The sequence below is a fragment of the Cinclus cinclus genome, chromosome 5 (genome assembly GCF_963662255.1).
Source record: "Cinclus cinclus chromosome 5, bCinCin1.1, whole genome shotgun sequence".
In the NCBI taxonomy this organism is placed as follows: domain Eukaryota; kingdom Metazoa; phylum Chordata; class Aves; order Passeriformes; family Cinclidae; genus Cinclus; species Cinclus cinclus.
In genome coordinates this window covers 10,623,390-10,647,231 of record NC_085050.1, presented here as the reverse complement: position 1 = coordinate 10,647,231, position 23,842 = coordinate 10,623,390, and the positions used below count along the sequence as shown (strand labels likewise).

Below are 23,842 nucleotides of genomic sequence, written 5' to 3'. Positions count from 1 at the left end.
TTTCAGAGAGGTCTGTAAAAACATATGTTAATGGAAGTCTCTCATACCTATGTTAACACTATGTCATCCCATCCAATTCCTATCTAGTAGGGATACTTGCTCATCAGTTCCTAACTAAGATCTTAGATACAAGGATAAATTTTATTCAGATCAAAGGAATATATTCATTTTGTGACACTGGGTCAGTTATATGGAAATTTCTGCAAAATGCATAAACATACACCTCCACTGAACAACCTCCTGCTTCTTAGAACAACAAGTGCAAAAAAATCTCTGCCACACAGTTCATTTCTGGGTGCAAAAACAGCTCAAATAAGTCATTTTACTTTTCAACAGCTTCACCCTATCTTTCAGGAACATAAGAGAATCAAAAAGAAGAAATTGCAAATGAATTTAGTGCAAGTTTTAAAATGATAACATATTCATTTATTACTTCTTCTGCCTCATCATCCTCCAGTACCATAAATATCCATTTAGGGAATTTGTGTATTACCAAATCACTAACAGAAGAAACAGAAAGCCCGATTACAGAAGTTCCTGGTATTTAAAGAAAGTAACATTAAGCTGTTGCATTAACACCCATTTGTGAGCAGAGGACTAAAACCAAAAGAGCTACTCTTTTTGTACATTTGGAGATGTGCTTGAATGACAGGCTCTCCTTACCTCGAGCACTCTTCCTGTGATGTACTTTTCACAATTGTCACACCTGATACCAAACTTGGCGTGATAGTCTGTTTCGCAGTACGGAACCCCATCCCTAGGGAAGAACAACAGGCTGCATGTAAGATGATGTTTCTTATGTAAGCTTACACTTTACTGGGAGATTATGCATCTAAAATTTGTCAATGTTTCAACATTTCATAGCGTATTTATGAGCCCTCGTGCCTTCCAAGTATCTCATATTTACCGATATTGTGAAAAGCTGAATAGTAATGAACAACTACACTGGACCACCTTTGTTGCTAAACTCAACCATCAGCCTTGTAACAACACTCAGTCTCAGAGACTCTCACACCACCTATCTAATCATGTTACCCATTAACTTGTTTCATGTATTTTCCCCTCTGTGGAAAAGATAATTTATTTCTACTTATTACTCTTCCCCTCTTATCATCCAATTCCTCCAATTGATGTATTATTCAATATATGTATGACTTAATCCTTCAGCTGAGACTGCAGAGTAATTTCTCAAATATCTTGTCTGCAAACCAAGTTTTGATAAACATTTAAATCTACTGGCACTCTTGACTGGACTTGCTTAAAAACAGTCATGGCTCAAATATCTTGGGAATGTGCTCCACAGAAGGCAGCAATGACTACAAGAACTCAGCCTGAGCAGCAGTGTGTTCAAGTATAATGGGACCAGCTATTTCACCACCACCAGTGAGTTAAGATACAATTTAGATATATGAAGAAAAAAACCCTGGAGTCTCAGATTTTATTTTTAAGCATCAAGACCAGAACATTTGGAGCACTGTCCTGACAAGAACCTGTTAATTTTACATTTTACAGTTTTACTAAGTTGTACATGTAGACCATTAAACTGATGAATAAAAACAAATTGCTCTAAGAAGAAATTGGAGACTCTTCTTGTGTTTCAAAGTTCAAATTAAACATAGTTAAAATGTTTCATTTTTTATACTAAAGCAGACCATGATCAGACAGATTTATTAGCAGAGGCATAATTTTATCAGACATTTCCCTGAAGGAACATAGAAATTAATTTTATAGCATAGAAGTTGGATTTCTCTGAGACTAACGTATAAGTTATCACAATAATGAATTTAATTAATTAAAGACAGGATGTTTCTTCTCTTGAGTTATTTTGTTTGGCATTTAGCCTTTTTAAAAAGAAGATTTTGCAATAATTATATCTTTATGGCTTATGGGAGTGGTTAAATAACAAGTAAAAAAAAACACTGTACTGAAATACAGCTGACTAGCACAACATCCAGACAATGCAAAACTTTATTTAAGAACACCCTTTTAATAAATATTGTTCTCCAGCACAAGCTGTGAAATTAAATGTTGTACTTGTGTTAATCGAAATCCAAAGAACTGTTGAAAGTCAGTGGGACATAGGCTCTGAAACTTCATCATCTCTGGGCACTGGTGATGGAGTTACTTTGCTGCTTAAGAAAATTTCAACATAACGCACTTCTCTGAAGCAGAAATTAATCCCAGGTGCCTTGGCCAGTGAAAGGCCTGCATATCACTGGCCTGATGAAAGTGTTGACATGGGACATGGTCTGTGTGCATACTTTGTGCTGTTCCTCAGTGCTGTCATCACATCCAGTCCAAATCTGACAGCATGAGGGTCTGGAGCAGCATGGTATTTACATTCTTAATGAATTTCTGGCTAACATTTCTTCTTATGTAATGCATATAGAATGGACAGTACCTGCTTGTTTACATTACAGCATCACACAGAGCAAATAAGGGCATACATTTGGGTTTTGGAAACATATTCCATCTGCTGCCTCTCTGTAGTATAGCTACTTTATCAAGTCCCATTCCAGAAAAATGGAAAAATGTGAGTTGCACCTTTTTGTATTCCATTTTTAATACAATTTAGATTATAATTTAGACAATAATCTAATATCTTATAAATCTCTTAACATATATATAAATATATATATAAGGGTATGCAATGATAAATTCATTATTTGGCATTAAAAGAATGCTGAAAAGAGGTGAAAATACTCCTCCTACTTACTTGCTGATATACTCTGCATTCAGTAGCTTGCCACAGGTATTGCACTTAAAACAGCCCAAATGCCAGTGTTTGTCCAAGGCGACCAAGGACTGACCATTTTTTATTTCTGAACCACAACCCCCACAGTCTGCAAGAGAAAAACCCAAATGAGTGAATCATAATCATATCTTTAGGTGGTCATGCAGCAGTTGGTTATGGCAGTACAAGTTCCATCAGTGTCCCACTAGCAGCTCATGAGGGCTCCACAGCTCGCTCCACTACTCACTGATGGATGGCAAGTGTTGCTGCCCTTAGCAAGCTCTGACATTGCTACAAGACACACATCATTCAGAGAAAAAAAGCTGATTACTTCAGTTTCTTGGTGACTTAGGCTTTATTTTAATTCATTAATATTGTGTTTAAAAAGCCAAAGTTTTGCTGATTAATTTTTCAAGCATCACAAGTCAGCCTGATAAAAGAAATAAAAAATCAAAGAGTAAAATAACTGATTCTTCACATTAGCCTCTGCCCTTTGGATCTGCAGCTCTACTTATTTCAAAATTCTTTATTGCAACCATGAAAAAAACTCAAGCTGAAATTCTGGTATGTAATTTCCTGTAACCAGTAAGAATACACCAATACTTAAAGAGGCATAAGTGACATTTCAATATGTGAAAGTGATGGCAGTCTATGTATTTATTCTCTATAAAAGTTCACTTCTATAAAGCTCCAAGAGGTGCTAACAAAAAATGCATGCAAAACATGCAGTAACTGGGTAGCAGAGGTTAGTTATGATAGTCAAACAGGCTGTAGGTGAACTAGCTATACTCCCCAGAAAGAGTAACTGAGAACAGGACTGTCTGGGGGTTTGGCTGCCTTTTTTTTTTCTAACAATGGAAGATTTAGATCTTCCAAATCTACACTCAGTTTCCACGTGAACAGATCACAGTGAGTGCCCTCTCTGGAGATGTTACAGAGACATGGGATTTGGATCTGGTTCTTTGTATCCTGAATGAACCCTCTAATACCCTACAAGTTCCATCTCTCATTCACACTACAGATTTCCTGACTATGTATGATTTTTCCTTCTAAATGTTAAAATAGTCAGAATATGTGGAAAAAAAAGGGAAAATCTCTAGTGATAAATTGATTCTAGTACCAATATCTCAGTAATCCTTCTAATCCTCCCTAAAACATCTTCCATCTCATGTGGAAAATTACATAGTATTTTTAGAAATTCTTCAGGTATACCAACAATTTTCTAGAGAAAAAACAAAAGCTGAAAGACAATTAACCATTCAGAAATGCCAGGAGAGAAAAAAAAAACCCATAACAATGTCTTACATGGAAGAGAAAGATATGCAAAAACATTAGAAAGATTTATCGAGTTATTAAGTAAGAACCTTCAACCTAGGACCTCATTAAAACATTTAAACAGTCCTCTTAAAAACTTTCTGATTTAAGACTGTTTAGCTGGTTACATGACCCTAATGAGACAGTGTAAGTGAAATTGTAAAAGTTTCACATCTGAGCACACAATGATAAAGCACAGTTTTTATTTTCCTTTAGTGGATTTGGAATGTACTGAGGGAGGAATAATGTGTCTCTTTAATATTACCCTCTCAAGCACCAGTACGTGGAAACAAGCCTAGCACAAGAACATGTGCTCTACAGATCAGAACATTTGACTTTTGCTAATAAAAAAGAACATTTGGGTGTGTGCCTGGTTTTAGTCCCTGCAGTATTCTACAGTATCTGTTGTTTAACTGCAACCAGAAATTTGTTTGTGATCTCCCCTGTACTGGGGATTCATCTGGAAATCTAATTTAATCTCACTGCTTGAGGGTTTATTTCACAAATTGAATACAACATCATGTGCTCAGATGTCATTCACCTTTCATCTCATTTAAGCTTGGGTGGGCAGAAATGCAGCATTTTGTGAGCTACTTTTCTTTTATTCCCAACTGCTGCTTTCTCTGTAAAGTGCCAGATAATTACAAACAAATATTGTGGTTGCTATGCCAACAGTGCCTACTGATGCAGTGCCCTTGTCTTCCCATCTTGGATGCAGCATCCTTTGGTGACTCAACTAATTTCAAGCAATAACTCTGCAGAACACATCAATTTGCTGCTACATGTTGATATTCTTCTTTCTTGAGTACTCTTTCAAAATTAACAGTCACAAGAGGTTTTCAGAGTTATTGTTTCATAAAACAAAACAAAACAGAGAGGTAGGTACTTATGCAATAAAAAATTCAAGGACTTAGGCAGAAAGCAAGTATTTCACATTCTTCATTTCTTCCAAAGGGAATGCATGAAGGAGGTGAGAAGCAAAAGGGGAGGATGAAAATAGAAACACTTGTCAGAGGGGGCAGCAATGTTGGGAGCTCAGTGAGTCCCCCAGAGATGTTCTGAAAGCACTGGCCAGATAAACAGGCTGCTGAACAGCACATGGTACACATCAGACAGTTCTGAGGCAGGAGCAAGCCCAATGTAACAGGGGGTCAATGTACTACTCATTCCTTGAAGAAGTTTGCCTGAAGCCATATGTTTTTCAACATAACTAACAAGAGTAGTTTGTTCAAAGCATTAAGGTCTTTTCCAAGAAAGCTGTGGTCAGGAAATACACCATTCACTGCCCTATGCAATTTGGGGGAAAGTTAAAACTTTTATTTTCCAAGGTCAGGTTTTGTCTCAAAGATGTGTTCCCAGGGCTGTTTCCCTCTGAGGCAAGTGGTTTGCTGAGGTTTGAAGGTATCTGTGCTCTAGGAAGGCTCAGTGCAGTGACACAAGAGAGCCAGGGAAGTGCAATGGCAAGAAAAACTCTCCACACTGTGTGTAGGCACAGAGAAATGGAATGTAAACACATTAAAGGATTCTGTATCACAGATAATCAAATGAACTTGTTCTGACAGTACTCGACCAGGCAAATAATGTCCATGACAGCCAAAGGCACTTTTCACATATGACAAGGAGACAGCAAAGATGGCCAAGGAGGATCCATCTCTGAAATAAGTGACAAGAGAAAGCACCTAACAGAGAGGGCCAACCTATCCCCAAGGGAGAATGGCATTAGCAAGAGGAATCAGTAGGGCACCTCACACAGCATTCACAAAGCAGCTTTTGCTGATAAACTGTAGAAAGGAGGTGGTGAAAACTTCTGTGAAGAAATGTGGGGGGAAAAAGAAAACAGAATAAAAAAGGAGAGATTTCTCCCAGAAGTGGGCTAGATTCCTTACATAGGAAGATGAGCAATCCATGGGGCCCTTCCTCAGCCATGCTGAATCCAGTCTGAAGTAACAGTCATTACATTTTTTTGTCTTTGCTGTTTGATTGAATTGCTGCTGCTGTTTAATTACATAAAGGTAGTGATGGACTCTTAAAGCATGGCAGCACTTCATGAGCAAAACAGCAGAAGAACAGAGTTCAGAGCAACACCACCCCTATGACCTACAGCAAAAAAAGTTGGTGCGAAAAGACCAAATTTCTTTCCCGTAGTGTATCTTCTGATATTGCACAATAGTCTGAGGTCAAGGTGAAGGCCCCCCATGACATTTCATACATTAAACCCATTGCTGTGAAGTATTTAGCCATGCAGTCCTGCCACTGATATTTTCTGAAGCAATACTGGAACAAATAATTAAATCTCACACTGGATTTTATTTCAGCTGGACAAGGACTTAATCACCAAAACTATATCTATATTATGTTGTTTTTCCAAATAATTTGATTTAGTTAATTTTAATCAAAATTTTGAGAGGTTCAATGTATTGTTAATCCTACAATGGCACTGTGTTTCTTTTTAATATCAGACTTTTTGAAAAACCACGCTATACTTTTTCACGTGGCTACCTCATATGTTATGACTCCTCTTATGCAGCAGAGTAGAAGTTCCAGGTGTAAGTATCAGTGTAAAATTCTGCTTTTTAAACCTGTGCAGACTGAGAAGTACTAACTGAAAAGTGCAGAAATCTGTACTTACTCCGCAGGTTCTGTACAGGGAAGGAGCCAGTGCTGCTGGAAGGGGGCAGGGAACATTTCTGGCAGATGCATTCCTTCCCATTAAAAGTTACCCGGTCACCTGCAGGGAAAGGCAACCTACAACAGCAGAAACAAAAGCAAACTGGTTACATTTTCACACCTTTATCAAAATTAAGTATCTTTCCATAAAGGAACTGATTATACTATGGCTTCTTTTCCTCTGCTTGCCCAGTTCTCATTCAGTTTTCCAGTCACTTAGAGGCTTAAGTATCAAAGGGTTGTATCACACAGGCAACTTCAAATGCAAATGGTTACAGCTTCTCAGGAAAATAAATAATATCTAAAGATAAAAAAACCACAGTGAACACTCGAGTCCAAATTGTTGTGTATCTAAGAAATGTAGTATTAGCCAGAGTTCATCACTAACAGCATCAGTTACAGAATGAAAATAAAATTGGCATTACAGGGAGTTAAGTAGAGGCAAATGCAGCTGCTTTTATGTTGTCAAATAGCTGCACAAGAGTGATGACTTTTATGCATTAAAAACCAGCACTTGTCCTCACAACTTCTTACCACATCAAAGTCTTTCTCTTAATCTATGTGCTCAGAAAGCAAATGTTAGTGAACTCTTAAAGGGAAAAAAAACCTCTCCCAGTTATAAAACCCACAGTGTCTACATTACTTGTTTTCCCTACCCAACAACAGCTCTCCTTACACTTGATTAAATCTTTCCTTTCTATCAATGTTCTTAAAACACAAGCTCTCTGCTGTGCACTTCCTTGTCTGGGCACAGAAACCACTGAGGCTGTTTCTCTAAGGGAACCAGATGGACAAATCACTTCATATGCAGCAAAGGATGGTGACGATTTAGAACAGCATTTCACTCCACCCAAAGCTCATGTCCGATTAAATCCCTATCCAAGATATCAAAATATGGTTTAATGGGGCACAAACACAACACACACCCTCTGCCTCATGGTGAAGTCCATCTGATCACACCATTTCATTAACTTTTCATTAAAACTGCAGGGCATTCTCTCACAAATACTATCAGATTCATACCAATTGCAAGATTGTCTCCACTGCAAAAGCTACACAGGTACTCTGTGCTAAACTTGAGAATTATTTTTGCTCCCTAAACTGACTACAATAAGCTTATTCTACACTTGAATTACATTTAAAAAGAATTTTTTTATTACTCAGGAAAAGAACAAAAGCAATGCTGTCCTTTGTTTCTATATAATGTTACTAAAATATATTTGAAACCAGCTAAGTAAATATTCAACACTGCCATCCATTCTGGACCATTGGTGATAATTTAAAGAATCATGAGGACACACGGAGTGTAAATATTATTATTTTTTTAATAGATATCATAATGAATTCTGCATTACACTTTTTTTCCTCTTTCCCAAGTTTTTATGGTCCAAAAACCTCCTACCTTGTCACTTACCTAAAGTTATGGTACAGAAAAATTATGGAAATAGCTTTTAATACTGCCTTACTCTCTGACCCAATTAAATGATCTGTGCATGACTCTGGTACAACGAGGTCCAGCACCATATAAAGATCTAGGAGGCCTAAATTTCCATCTGTTTCAAAGAGGATATTGTACCATGAATTTTACTCAATAACCTAACCAGAAGACAACTATCTCTAGTGTGACAGACAGGATGTGATGGAGCTGCACTCCATCAATGAGCAAATCTGTTCTGTCCAGTAGCAATGCAGCAACAGCAGCAAACTTCTGTGTTATATATTAAAAAAAACCCCAAAACTTCCAATGCTATCTTTTTAGGTCATAATTATTGCCTGCAACAGATGTTGATACTTTTTCAAGTCAGAGATACTTCTAATACATAGAATAAGAGTTTTATGAACTCACAGAAGAGTTGAGGTTGGAAAGGACCTCTGAAGGTCATCTGGACCAACCCAAAGTTTATTCAAATGAACATACATACATTGAAATAAAAAATAGTAAATGTGACACACTTCTATATAGATAATACAAATTCATGACTAATTACCAAAAACATCTTGAAAACAGAGAGATACAATTTAAGCAATATCCTGGTTTTCTACTGCAAATGTGAAAGAAACCATTTAATCATGTTTTCATTTTAACAAGATATTACAAAATCAAACCTAGAACTTAGCACTACTAATTGAGTGTAAAGACACAAACCAAGGGATTTCAACCATTCCAGAGCTGAGACAAGAATCTGCAATCAATCTCCTACATGTTTTCAGGAAGACATCTCATCTTGATTTACAGATACACACAGACTTACTATAACCACTGGTGATCTGCTCCATATTAAAGCCCCACAAAACCAGCACCCTGTTTCACTGATACATCACAGAACCACCCTCACTGCCATACAACTACCCTGGCATCTTTCACTCCTATGTACAGTTGCATGCCCTGGGCTGGACAGCATCTTCAACTGTGTTTTGCCACAGTCTCTATGGAAAACAAGGCCAGGTTCAGCTCGTGACCCAGCTGGGCTCTCATAAGATGTCTCAGTAAAACAGCAGGCTTTGCACCATGAATAATCCTGGGGACGGTGACCTGCTGGAGCTGTGCACAATTCACTGCTCTAAAGAACAACCATGACTACTGAACAATATTGTATGTAGTATATAAGGAGCAGTAGGGAGAGGTAAGGTAAATATATCTTGTATATCTTCCTGACTCAGGGGCACACCTAATAAAGGTCCAGCTGAACTTTCAACTGAGCACAGAAGTCCATCTCAAACAGACGCACCAAGCAGCAGCTAAAGGAGAAGCAAGGACCACCCACTTGGAATTGGCTCATCAAATCACTGTCTAAGCAATCAGACAATCTAAAAGAAAATAACTTAAAACCAGAAGAGAAGAACAGGATGACAGACCTCCTATGGCACAAAGACAGAACCAGGGAGATGACATCTCCCAGCATGCCAAAGCTCACAGGCACCACAGCATGACAGAGCCTCCTTAGATGGGAGGGCATGCAGGGAGTTTCCTAGCCCATAAAAATATTGTACGTGGCTTATTTTCTAAGAGCTCAGTAGCTAACCATCGTGCCTTCCCATTCCAATGGGAGAGCACAACAATTTTGATTCCTTATTATTCGCCAAATATGCAAGACATCTTGCTGTAAAAAAAATCCCAGAGAAATTTATTCTTTGGAGCTGTCCACCCCAAGGTACAGACATACATGTCCTCCCCTCACAAGTCTTCTAAACCCATAGATAAGTCTCAAAGTTTGTTTCACTGTCTTGTTCTCTGGCAATTCATACCCAACACATTTGTCAGTTTTCCTGTAGCAGCTGACCTCTCCCTTTCACAAGCAGCTCTGCTCAAGCATTTCAGTGCCTGTATGAGTGAAGGCACAACAGAAGGTGGTAGCAGTCAATTAACAAGGTTTCAGCTTCTGAGCTAAGTTGTGAGCAGGGCTATATATAGAACTTTAGGCTAAGAACAACATATTTGCCTTCAAATACAATGATATCTCACCACCAGTCACCCACTGAATACTGCTAGGTATTGCAAAAACCAGGACAGGTTTTTAATTAGCTACTTATCCTTTAATAAATATTCAGTGAGATTTTCGCAGTTAGATAATCTATTTTTAAAATGAGAATTAGGAACATTTTTAAAGCAGCTATCTCAAATGACTTGTAGAATTTTAATACATCTATGATTCATCTCCCAATAAATTTTGTTTTACCCATCTGTCTACAATATTTGCAAACCCAGAAAAAAATCTGGAGGTGACCAACCAAAGTGTATTGTAAATGATCAAATCACCATCAGCCTAATCCAGGGTAACTGTGTGCTGATACCAAAAGGTCAGGTCCTGGTCTTGTCTTTCTCTGCACCATGCCTCAATTTATGCAGCTGTGGGCAAGTCATTGACGCTTTCTGGGAGGGACAAAAGAAAATATATATATTTTATTTTTTTTCCAGAGTTGATGGGTGGCCATCTAGTCTTTAAATTGCTGATCCTACTCTGTGGCTGAACAGTCAACAAAATTTGATACATGAAAATTAACAGAAGCCTGTGGTCAGGTTGTGGAAAGAGCAAAGCTATTCATTTCAGTAGCTGGCTGCAGTTACATCAGGTCAGGTGTAATGTCAGACCAACCTAAGGACCAACATGATGAAATTCTGCTCTGACTTGTACCTGGTACAATCACATCCCTCTCTCAGTGTGCTCCATAGGGATGAATCTCCATGGATTAAAACGATGATACAATGTGTACATTGAGTGTTATCTACCATTTACACAAATTTCAGTGAGAGAAAATGCTAAATCCTGCAAGCAGTGAGGAAAAACCCCATGCACCAATGCACCACAGAAATCATAAGAAGTTGTGGAGGTCCCAGTGGATACCATGTGGGACATGAGCCAGCAGCGTGTCCCCACAGGAACTGACCAGCCACATCCTGGGAGGCAGCAGTGTAGCCAGCACATTCAGGGATGTGATCTTCCCTGCTGTTCATCCTTGAAGAGACCGCAGCAGGCACCACCTCGGGCTTCTCAGGACAAGATTTACTGGAGGAAGATGAGGGAAGGTAGCCAGGCCCAGAGCTGCAGCACAGGACACATGGGCAGGCAGGAGATGTACCTGCTCAGGGGAGATTGCATTGCTGTCTAAAACCACCTGATAGCACATACACAAAATGGGAGCCACACTCTTGAAAGGAAAAGAGGCAGCAGACATAAGCTAGAACATGGAAAATGTCAACTCAATATAAGGAAAAAAATTTCCATGAGGTTGTTGAATGCTGGAACACACTGTTCAGAGAGTCTGCTGGATCTCCATCCTTAGGGATATGTTAAAGGAATGCCATCATCTGTCTACTCAAACTGGACTTGCTTTGAGCCAGGGACAGGATCACAGGGCCACCATAGATTCCCTTCCATCCTACATTATTCTAGGGCAATGGGATGCTCCATATAGAACAAAAGTATCCTAGAATCACTAAGGTTGTAAAAAACCACCAAGATCATCAAGTCCAATTTTTGACCAAACACCACTATGCTCATGTCATCAAATAGTGCCATGTCTACTGATTTCATGAACACTGCCAAAGATGATGACCCCATGACTTCCCTGGCCACCCTGTTCCAATGCTTAACCCCCTTTTCAGCAAAGAAGCTTTTCCTAATATCCAGTCTGAACCTCCTTTGGTACGGAATAAAAACATTTTCCTCTGTCGTATCGCTGGATGCCTGGGAAAAGAAATCAACCCCCAGCTCACTACACCTCCTTTCAGACAGTTGTACACCCTGAGCCTCCTTTTCTTCAGATAAACAACTCCAGTACCCTCAGCTGCTCCTCACAGGACTTGTGCTCCAGACCCTTCCTCTAAAGAGCAGCAGACTTAAACCTGAAGAGCAGCACACCACCATCCCTTGGTTCAGGAAGAACCACATATTGATAAATATATTTGGTTTGGACCCAAAATGCTAAGAACACTCAGGCTGATTTCAAAATCTTGGGCTCAACACTCTAGGTTTCTACAATACCTAGCAGTGTTCAGGGCTAGGTGACTGGTGGTGAGATGAAGACCACTTCACAAGATGCCTCAAGTACCAGGTACTGCTTAAATGGATACCAAACCTTTTCCAAATTCAGCAGCACAAAAAAAAAAGTGAGCAAACATAAAGGTTTAGCATATTCAGAGTCTGTCATGATTGCTATGTTTAAGAAGAAACTGAATTTGTAACTCTAATCTTCAGTATTATCCTAATTTCTTAAGGCATGCATACACAAAAGATCTCAGTTCGTTCCAGAAGCAGCAGTGTTATACATGTAGGAATACACAATCTTCTGCTGGAAAAGAGAAAATGATTTCAGCTTTCTGATTTTTTATATGTAACTGCCTGGCCCAAGTGAATTACCTTCTTGAAGACAGTAAAAATACAAATGAGCTGAAAGAGGTTTTATAGCTGGGTTTGGTAGGCACTCCCTTGAAGACTATGTATCTGTCTCTTTCCCCTCCACAAACTATTCACATCTACATGGCACATATTCAGCTTCTGTCAAGATGCTGTTTTATAAGAAAAGCTTCCTGAGCTCAGAAAAACTTAAATATTAAAATTTTATAAAGCAAACACAAACCTGTTGCCTTATTAATCCGGGATATATGTGAAAATCTATCCTCCACCTAAAGGTCAAGTTGTCCTCTCTTTATCATTTACATGTCACAATTTTTTTCCAACTTTTAAGTGCAAGAATACTGAAACTAAAGGGGTAGCTATTACATACACTCCTCCAACTGGGCACATTAACACCGACCCCTCTAACTTTACTAATTACAATAACACCCATAAAATCAAATCCCAGTTTTTTGATATTCAGTGGACACACAGCCCACAAGTAACAGAAATCATAGTCTAGGCACCACATTAGATAGACCATACATCTTATATATGCTTATTAAATCTATATGACTTATCCAAACACTAAGACCTCTCCTGAAAATTCCATTTTCAAAGCATTATCACAGGTATGACATTTCTTTCTGAAAGACTCAATGTTCTGCCCTTTCCCATCCTAAATAAGAGCCAAACTGTCCCAACTATGACAGCCATGTAAGAAGTATGTGCACAATTTTAATAAAACTAAGCTTCTATTACTACAGCTAGCCTTAATTTTCTCCCTCTTTCTATTTCACTTTTACAGACACATGAAGCTTCTGAAGAAAATGTCTTCGGCAGCTCTCTAGAGGACACTGCTCCTTCCAATTAATGAAGCTGTAAGAAGATTGCTCAGCCATTTCCTGGGAATTCAGAGTAAGCATTTAATCTGCAACAGTTTTCAATCTATGTTGCTATTCTTTCACTCATTCCTAGTTTTAGGCATTATCATCACAAAACACAACAGCAGAAAAAAGGTTTCACTAGACTATGAAGAGCACTGGATGAAGAAGAGATTAAGCCCTCAATCTTTACTCCAGCAGAGCAAACAGGCAATTGAAACCTGATTTTTTTTAAGAGTCATTTGGCTAACACAAGATAGACAGAAACAATCAATTAGGACAGCATAATATATTGTAGTTTTACAGTTTTTCCAGTTTTCCTCAGAATACTATTTTTTTTTCTTTTTTCAGACTTTAGCTTGTGGCAGCCCTGGGTAGTAGCATCTGACTCCCAAGACATGCCCAGGGATGAGCTGGATTTGTGAAACTCCAGCTTTTTCATAGAGGAGGGCAGCAGGTTACAAATGCAGCACATAAGTACAAGGAATACAGCTCCCTGTGACACTGGGCCATGTGGCATCCAACAGGAGTAATATCAGGAGACAACTGGGCTTGGATTGATGACTTTTCCCCACTGCTCCTGCTAGCTAGGCTTTCTCACTGATGCCACCACACGCTTCCCACAAGTTTCTACTCAAACCTTATCTTCTCTGAAAATGAGGTGAAAAAAAGGAGTTGCTGCTGACACTGGTTTACTACGCAATGTAGAAACAGTTCAGAAGTGTTACTTCAGCAGCTACAGAAATAGGGGTTGCAGAAGTGCTCATTTAAAAGAATTTAACAATTCTGCAGCATTCTGGAGAAATGTGTCATGAGTGCAAAATGCCTTCTGCTGCCAGTGTTTTCATGCTGAAGATGGTAAGAGCCTGGCTTGGTTTCTTTCCATGAGATCAGGATCAGCCCCACTGGCAGGCAGTCATCACCTCTCAAATTCACACCATTCTGGAGGTTAGATTTCTAACACAGCACCCACATTAAAGTCTGGCTGTAAAAGGTAATGCCAAATGCAGTTGGCATCATCCACCAGCTACTACTGACAGTGTGCTTTGGTGCAGTATTGAAGGCTTCTGCCCATCTGTAAGAAATGAGGGCACAAATGGTTCTCCTGACTCTTCACACCAAGGAAAATATCAAGGTATAGACCTTTATACCTTCTTCACCCCCTTTATTATTATTGGGTTTTTTAAAATGAACAAAACCAGTTCATTCTTTTGGCTTAAATAACATGTCTTTATAGTCTACCAACCTTATTTTTACTGAGGATATCACTCAATAAAATAAATACTGATGATGTTTAAATAGGACATTCTTCCCCATAAAAACACAGGTTATGTCTGGCTTGCAATGACAGGGGTAATTGAAGCTGATTTAAAGCATATAAACACATGACAGGATTCTTCTGCTGCTCTGCACCACAATTCAGTGTTACAACCCCCCTGGGAGACACTAATTGAACCCTGCTAGTCAGCAGGGCATTAGCTGGCTCTGATGAAGACAATATGAATTTGTGCACCCTTCCAAGAAAAGCAACAGAAGCAGATCTGGGTCTCTCTATTGAACAAGTAAAAACAGTGAAATAGCATTAAATGCAACTATTTAGTTAAACAAAAGGTTAGGGAACGCCTCTGATTTTATTTTTTATATGATATATTATTCTATCAGGAACTTAATTTTTAAAAGCTTTACCACGTCTTCATCACACATGGTATTTGCAGCATGAAGAATTTAACAATGCTGCAATTTAACCCACCTGAATTGTTAGGTGCTTAAAAATAAATATTTTAGTCACAAGGAAAATTATTCAAAATTTCCAGGGAGACAAACTATTTCACCAAGCTCCAAACAATCATCTGAAGGACTGACTAAATAAAGCAGGAATTGGTATTTCCAATGGTCTGAAACCCAAGGCAGGGAGTTTCCAAGTACAGTAACATACACTTAAATACATTTCCAAGCTCTAGTAGTGTGACTGAGGATACAAGCATGTTTAGCCATAAAAATGGAATTAACCAATTTTTTTGATATCTCTTAAATGAATAAGTACCTCACTTTACAGAAGGTACTAGTGCTGAGAATAAAGGTACCAAAAAGTAGCTCTGCTCATCTCTAGCAGAGCTGTAATAGTGCCAGCCTGCAGGCCAATAGCATGTGCAGCCTGTAGCTAACTCACTAGATACACTTGAAGTAATTTTCCTTACCATTGAAAGAAAAAATAAAATACAATAAAGATTTTAGGATTTTTTCCTTATCTTTACTCTTCACATTTGTTTTAAGTATCCAGAAGGAAAAACTGCCTATTAAACAGAGCAAAATTTAGATAGAATTTAATAAAATAAAGGCTTGACCATCTCAGAGTCTCCTCTTTATCACAGCTATTGTTATTAGTTGTGCAATTGTTTTATTTGAGATTCTGTCATGAGCCACAGCTGTTCTGGAATGTAAAGTCCTGTTCCTGCATCAGCTCAGGAGGATTTCTGAGCTCAGCAGCTCCACGGGCAGGGCAGGTTGGGCTGGCAGTCAGCCACAGTGCTATGGACATGCTGGTTTGGGACTGCTCAGTCACCTGCATGAGGCACCAGCACAGAGAGCATCTAAACTGTGCTGCACCAGTGCCTTGATGGGCTTTGAAACCCTTTGAAAGTGGGGTTGCTTTTCTTGTACTCCTATAAGCTCAAGTTTAGCCAGAGAAACTAGGGCAGCATTTCCCCTTGCTCCAAACTGCTAAAATGGTGTTTTCTGAAGGTTTAGTGCACTTCAAGCTTCCTTGTGAAGTCTTCAGTAGATATGTTTGTGCTATTTCTACACAAGAGGATTAAGATGTAGGTCAAAATGACATCAGTCCTTTGTATTGCCGAGTTTGTGACCCATGTGGGAAATGATCCCACTGAACTACACTGGGCTACAGTAGCACTCTGCTGAGGATTCAGCCACTGGCATTGGAATCCTTTGTAACTTCAGGCCAACAAATGACAAAACAGCAGACACCAGAGAAATAAAGCAACACTTGGGGCAAAATGTCTTACAACAAAAACAGAGGCAGCATCTAAAATACTTTGAAAACCTCACATATACGATAACAGAATAAAGAAAAACACATTTGAAAAAATGGGAGGCACTCAAAATTACAGATTTTTTTTAAGGCGTGAGTAACAGAAAACCCTATCTCTAGGCTATAGGTTTGAATGCCTGGCATTCAGGGCATTCTGGCATCAGAAACACAACTTCATGTAGAACACCTACCTGCAAACAGCACACACAAAACAGTCTGGGTGATAGGTTTTGCCCAGTGCTGAGACCACTTCTCCCTCAATGAATTCATCACAACTGAAGCATCGCGTGCCATAGAGTCTCTGGTAGTCCAAAGTACAGATGTAGTCCCCCTGTCTCACAAAAAATCCTCCTTGAGCCAGGTCACATCCACAAGCTGCAGAAAGAGAAAAGGCAGACTCAGAAGGCAAGAAACAAATGCTCTATGATTAGGCTGATTTTTCACCTGTGATATGAATGGCTCCTATGGAGCATTTAAGCACTTCAATGTGCAGCCTTATGATCACAGAACAGATGTGCATCTGAAAGACACTACTCTTATAGTATAAATTACATCAGTCATGTATTTTGGACACCAATAACCTGGACTTATTAAATGTAAAAATGTCAACCTCAGTGCAGCAGCTGTGAGTACAAAGTTAAAGTCTGTAGGAGTTGAATTCAGGGTTACCATATACAACATCTAACATATTTAACAGGTTAAAAGAAACACATAAAGGATATAAACCTTTAAAATCTAAAGCACCAGTGTCACAAAGAAACATCTCTGACAGATTACAAGTGTTTGATATTCCTCCTGGACACAAAAGGGGTTTAAGTACTACTGTCTCTAAACACGGGGGCTGATGCTCATGGCAACTCCTGCAAGTTTTCACAAGTTAGATCAGCTAAAATCAGCTCTCATGTTTACCTTATGAACATCACTCACCACGCATGAACTGGAGGCATCTCCAGGTTCATCTGCTCCTGGCAAAAATAAGGTTTTAGTCCTAAGTGTCAATTTCTACTTTTTAAACTAAACCTGTAGGAAAAGGTTAAAGTCGATTAACTAAAGGCTTGTGAGACTGTTCAGGTATTTTCTTCATTGCACCATGGATGGAGCTAGGCTGGAATTTTGAGAACATATAAGATGGGAAAGGAGAGATAAACAGTCTGGTGAAGTCATATAGGAATAGCAGACAGGTAGAACATGACCATCATCAAGACTGACCATGATCTTTGAAAACAGACTTGACTTGATTTAAAAGAGAACTGGACTTCAAAGTGGGGATTTTGCTGCTGTGTTGACTGCTCTACTGCAGATCACAGCACCACACTTGTTACTACATACTTCTGCTCCTGGGGATGTTCATGTAGGAATGTGTTCCCATCAGCAAATGGTGTTTACAGTCAAACTGCTGAACCACAGCAGTGTCACTACTCACATACAGCCCACAGAAAAGGAGTGGGAATGCTGCTTATTAAATTTGGATTGCATGTACAAAACATTGCAGAGTTGCTCAGTGCCTTGGTCCCAAAATAGCAGAAGTATTCACTCTTCTAAAATTCAAGACTGAGATTTACACTTAGGTACCCGAGAGTCCTCAGGTACTTTGGTTTCTAAACATAAAGCGTGGCAACCCTCACCCAAGCCTGTTTGCAGTGTCAGAATCAGTCACCTTGCACCTGAACTACAAGAAAAGGGTCCAACAGAGGTGCCCAAGGCACAAAGTAACACATAGAGCTCAGAAACCCCAAGAAAGCAGAGGATCCAGATCATTCATTCAAAATTACATCCAATCACCCTCCTTTTTTTTGTAGTCTTTGTTAACTGTAGCACTAGAGGCTTGGGTTTTCTTTGAACCCTCTGTGGGCTCATCCCTGCATGGGATTTCAGTTCTCATCATTCTCCTGTAGATGGCCCTGACTGCTGAGTCAGAAAACACTCATGCTAGAATTGTATTAGTGCATGGTCAAGAACTGAAGAACTATGGGTTCTAATTTTTCCTATAATGCCAATAATACTGCATGTGTCATGGACAACATGGATTAGATTATTTATATTTCAATACATTATTCATGTTCTCTATCTCACAGGCTTAACACATTTGCTTTAACATTTCTCTTTCCCACCCGTGCTCTCATTTTATGAAGGACAGGCTTTTTGAACAAACTTTCCAAAAATCTGGCACAACTTGCTGGATATCATGACTTTCTTTCAGGCTATATTATTTCAGCTACCTACTGGTGTCACAGAAGCAGAGCTCAGCTATGGATTTAAGATGATGCTGAACTGATGCCCTCAAGCAGTTCTAAATTGTATCATACAATGGTTGAACTTGCAAAGTGGATCATAAGAGAAAAAAAGTTAAAGGGACATAATTGCATTTCTGAGAAGAAGAGGGAGGGGATATGTCCCTACATACATTTCTCATATTTTGCACAAGCAAATCTGTATTTATTGTATAAATAGAAGCCCAGCAGGCTCTGTCTCACTGCAGCTGAGAGCTCTGGTGCAAGGTTTGGGGCACATGGGGCCAGCAACAGTCCCATCACTGGCATTTGGTGGCATTCTGTCTCACCCTGAGGGTATTGACCTCTTTCTGTTCACTCATGTTGCAACTACCCCGAAGTTGTGTACAACTCCAAAGCAGTCTGCACTAATGCACTTAATCCTTGCTTCTCAGGAAATCCTGCAGTAAAACTGCTCACCCAAAGAGAGGCAGAAAAAAAAAGTTATTGGGACTTCAAAATAAAAGTGAGCTCAGCATCCTCTCACCAGGTCCCTTCCTGCATCACTTCAGCCTCCCCATAAGCAAAGAGTGGCTGAATGAACATCACTGCACCCCCAGCTCTGCTCGACAGACTCTAACTTGAGTCACAAACCCTTGCCTGCTCCTTCACTCTCTGAACCATTTGATCCAACTTATCTTGGCACCCAGCTGACCAGAGAAGAACACAGGGATTCCAGTTAAATACTGGCCTGGATATTAAAATAGTCACAGTTTAAATCTGAGAAGAACAGCTCTGAAAATTCAGAGACCCATTGGCCTCCTCTCAGGTGAGATGCTGTGCCCCTTGCCAGCTACTTTTGTGGACAGAGACACTGCCCATATGAGATGATCCTGCAGAAACAAGAAATCCGGAAGGGAAAGCTGGAGAAAGTACAGAGAGACTGCCTGAAGGCAGCTACCAGATCTTCCTCTCCTAGGACAGGAAATCAGCATTATGTCACATCCACTCCTACCTAGCATTTGTCTTCCAAAAGGAGTATGTGGAGGAAGGGTTATTTATAACCTAGAAACAGTCTTCAACAGTTTCTGGAGTTCTTTCTTGGTGATAAAAGCACTACAAACACAGCAATTATATTAATGAAGGGACTAACACAGATTAACTCTCCTTGTCTTGGTATTACCCTGAATACAAGGCAATGCCTTTTCCTGAGCAGTTATAAGCTTTAGGAGGAATTCTACGTAGTGAATAAATAAGTGTTTGTCTCTTCTTCTTGCGGTATTTAGTAGCAAGCCAGCACTTGTGCTATGGGACTTGAGAGGGCCAATATCTACACCATTTTTTAGGGAGGGTATCTCTGTGTGGCTTCTCTTACAGCTGGATAATTCCACTCTTCAAGAAGGTTTTCAATTACTGGACACCAAAATACTTCATATATAGATGTGAAGGGTTCCTCTACTGATTTAGAAACAGACTTCTTTTTTCCCTAGCATGGTATCTGTAACAGCATCTGAAGCACTGAAATTTATGCTGTGTGTAATGGTAATGGTTTTAAACTAAAAGAGGTGCAATTTAGACAGGATATATGGAAGGACTTTTACAGTGAGGCTGTAAGACTCTGGAACAGGTTGTCCAGAGAGGTGGTAGATGGTCCATCTCTGGAAATATTTAAGGTCAAGTTGGACAGGGCCCATAACAACCTGATTTAGTTGAAGATGCTGCTGCTCATTCCAGGGGGATTTGGACTAGATGACCTTTAAATGTCCCTTCCATTAGTCTGTGATTTTATAAAAATAAAGAGAAGTAAATCAATTAATCAATGCACTTTAAGCATGTTGCTATTCCATTACTGTATGTCATCAGTATTTAATTACCAGTATACAAATATAAAATGCATCTATTTTCTGTGCTGGCAAATGAGCCTACTGAAAGTAGATCATTTTTTTGGCTGCACGCTGGGCCTAAAAACCACCTGGGTCCTGCGCTGCTTGGGGGATGCCACACTCACTGTGCTGCTGCAGATTACAGCAGGCTGCAGCAGCAGCATGCACTGCAGGTCTGTTCATCCCAACAGTGCTGTTCTGCTGTCAACATGCCAGACAATCAAATGGTTTGCTTACATGCAACTGCACAGAACAAGTCTATATTTTCCCGTCCCATTTGCTGGCTGATGTAAGTTAAATAAAATTTTTCTTGCTCAGCACTGTGTTTTTATGTCCATTTCTAGTATTTTTCTCCATCCATGAGATGGATGACATGTAGTACACTGCTGATATAATTCTCTTTTGGCAGATAAATTGCATGTCTTCATACACCATTGATGAAGTCTGGGATGCCATTCTCCAAAAGCCCATAATTATATGTGGAACATTTCTCCTGGCCACTATGCCTGTGAGAAGCAACCACAACCACCTGGCAAGATTCCACCACTACAGCTTTGACTTTAAGTTCAAACTGAACTGCAATTAATCTGAAGCAGTCCAAGCTCATTTCCAGCAGATGGCTGTGACTGTGATACTCCTTGCATGGCCTGGTAAACCCAGATAAGCTGTTCACAAAGCTTTTGGGGAAGTCATTCCCAGCTCCAAGTTTGCGGGCCATACAAGTATTATCATGGGAATATGATCTCATCTCTTAGTTAACTCACATCTGAACCTCCAGTCAATAGGTGAGCAGCAGTAAGACAGAAGGAACCTTGCAATGGGGTATATAAACCATAGAATTCAATCACTCTTCTATGCAAGAGTGATTATATCAACTGTCTTTCCAAACACATCTGTGAAATCAAGAATACTCAAGCCTGCTGGTCATTGGCAGTGCATTAACAATAATATCTAAAATACCATCTATAATCTCAAGGGCTTGAATAACACCTCATTTTGTCACTATCCAGGGCAAACAAAAGCAGCATGCAGCCCCAGAAAAGTCATGGACAGCCCTGCTGGCCCCTTCTCCAGCTTCCAATCAGGAAATGCAGGAAGGCAGACAGGTCTGATGGAAGAAAACCAGCAACTTTTGGGAGCAGAAAAGATACAGAGAACTGTGAGGATATACACAAGCTCCCAGGCTACTCTGGCCATGATGCCCATAAATTCCTGGAGTAAACACTTCAGTGCAGGAAAACCCTTTGAGTGACAGAATTCTCTTATGAGATAGACAAAACATCAGAGTGCACCCACAAAAATGAATGAAACTTTGGGAAGTTTCCCTGCGCACTAGGTACCTTGACTCCTGTAATAAATGGAAACATCACATTAAGTCATTTTTCATTAGAAAGTATATTTCCATTTTCCTTCTGGAGAGCACAGTTACCCAATAGCTTAGAGACAGTTTTTAAAAAGTTTTTAAAGCTACTTTTAAATAGCTTTAGAGACAGTTTTATACTGTGCTATAAAAGCTCCCCCACAGTCTTCAAGGTGAGGTCCTCACAACATTAGGTATGGGGCTGTTTCAAACTACCAAAAATAATCCCCAGGAAAACATGTCTCATTTACACTAATTCCTTGTTTAAAGGACTCAATCTGGTTATTTAAAATTTACAAGTACGCTAAAGAAATTTAAGAAACAGAGCAATGTGCTTTAACCCATTTTCTACCTAATAGCATCTTAAGTGTTTATGATAAAAATACTGTTGTCATTTGCCAGACTAATTAAAACAGGTTTTTAAAAACAATAAAATAAAACAAAACCCACAACCCAAAACCCCCCAATATGCAAAGCACCAACACAACCAAATATTTTCAGATTATTTTTTTTAGCAGTGCTTTGGGTGCCAGTTCCAGGTTTGCAAATTAAGTCCCTGCTCTATTCACAGATATGGCAGATGGTGTTGTGTTAATGAGTTGCAGAAAGTGGGAGGTGGAATAACACCACTGTGGCAGTGATGAATTTTATGCAACAACTCTCTCTGGGTCTCAATCACATCACCTTAGTGCACTGAAATGCCCTGTAGCTACTCCAGAGTGCTGCTGTATCCCTGCTGTGTCCTTAAGGGAATGAGCATCACAGAGTCTGGAAGTCCCCTGCATAAAGGCATCCTTGCACTGACTTTTTTTGCACAGGGAAAACCTTACCCAAAAGAGAACTCAGGTAAATAAAAAAAACCTTACAGGCTTTTATTAATAATAATAACAATTCTATGATATTATCTAATGTGGGCTGAAACTATGTATGTTCAAAACTTCTTTATATGAATAGTATCTTTAATGCCTGCAAAGACTACAAAGATTTGAAAATCCTATCCTCTAATAAGCACTTAGCTTTCTCCTGTACTTTCTCCTTCTATGGACTAGAAGGATGCAAATAAGGAGTAAAAAAATGGGAAAACAGAAGCAACATAGGTTTGACTTCCTTTGGTGGTTAGTTAGCTACCTTTTATTGAATGTTGGCAAGATATTCCTTTACCAGTACTCATAACCATGATTCCTCCCTGTTCATTTCACCATGATAATACTAATATTATGTATTTATTAAATTTTTGAAAGACACTCCTAAAAAAAGATCCATCAGACTCTGGTTGAAATATATAGGCCATGTTGCTAGAGTGCTGGTGTGATGGGTACATGGTCAGGACATGAGGAGCAGCAGGAAGTTCTTAATGAATGCAAAGAAAGGTTGCAACAGTTGCAAGAATATTATTATTAAAAAAAGGAAAATTATCCACTACTTTGTGATAGTGAAAGTTAACTAACTGACCAAACTTTGCTCATGCTTTAATTATTGAGTTGCTTTTAGAAAATTAGTGATTAAAATTTTTGAAGTTCAGGTTTTAAAAATACAACACAGAACCATTTGCTGTTACATTAAATCACTTTTGCACCAGCAAAAGTGATCATTATCATCATCATCATTTCATTGAAATGCATATTACAAGTTGACAGTGGTAAGGCAGCCCTAAACCTACCACAGTCTGCAACCTTGGTGCATTACACTGGAAACAGGTTTTCCTGTTATACTGAGTTAATACGATCTGGCATTGCAAACTCCTGAAGGACTCAGGAAGTGTTGGACACATTGCTGAGAGTACCTGATGAATCAGAGTCCCTACACTAATGCCCAGTGCCCAGGACACCAGAGATACCAGAAATTGCTACTGCCTGGCAAAAATCTGGGACTCGGAAATCTTGCAAATGAGCTTCCCGTAAATGACT

General features: G+C 39.3%; 1 protein-coding gene across 1 annotated transcript in view; it reads right to left on the bottom strand.

Annotated features, from left to right (window-relative positions):
• ABLIM2 (actin binding LIM protein family member 2) overlaps positions 1-23,842 on the bottom strand; it is a 98,215-nt gene that overhangs the window by 62,089 nt on the left and 12,284 nt on the right. The window contains exons 3-6 of the mRNA XM_062493360.1: positions 16,674-16,857; positions 6,678-6,793; positions 2,717-2,843; positions 664-757 (exon numbers count right to left, since the gene is read on the bottom strand). Coding sequence (XP_062349344.1) covers positions 664-757; positions 2,717-2,843; positions 6,678-6,793; positions 16,674-16,857 — 521 coding nt within the window. The remainder of the gene's footprint in view (positions 1-663; positions 758-2,716; positions 2,844-6,677; positions 6,794-16,673; positions 16,858-23,842) is intronic.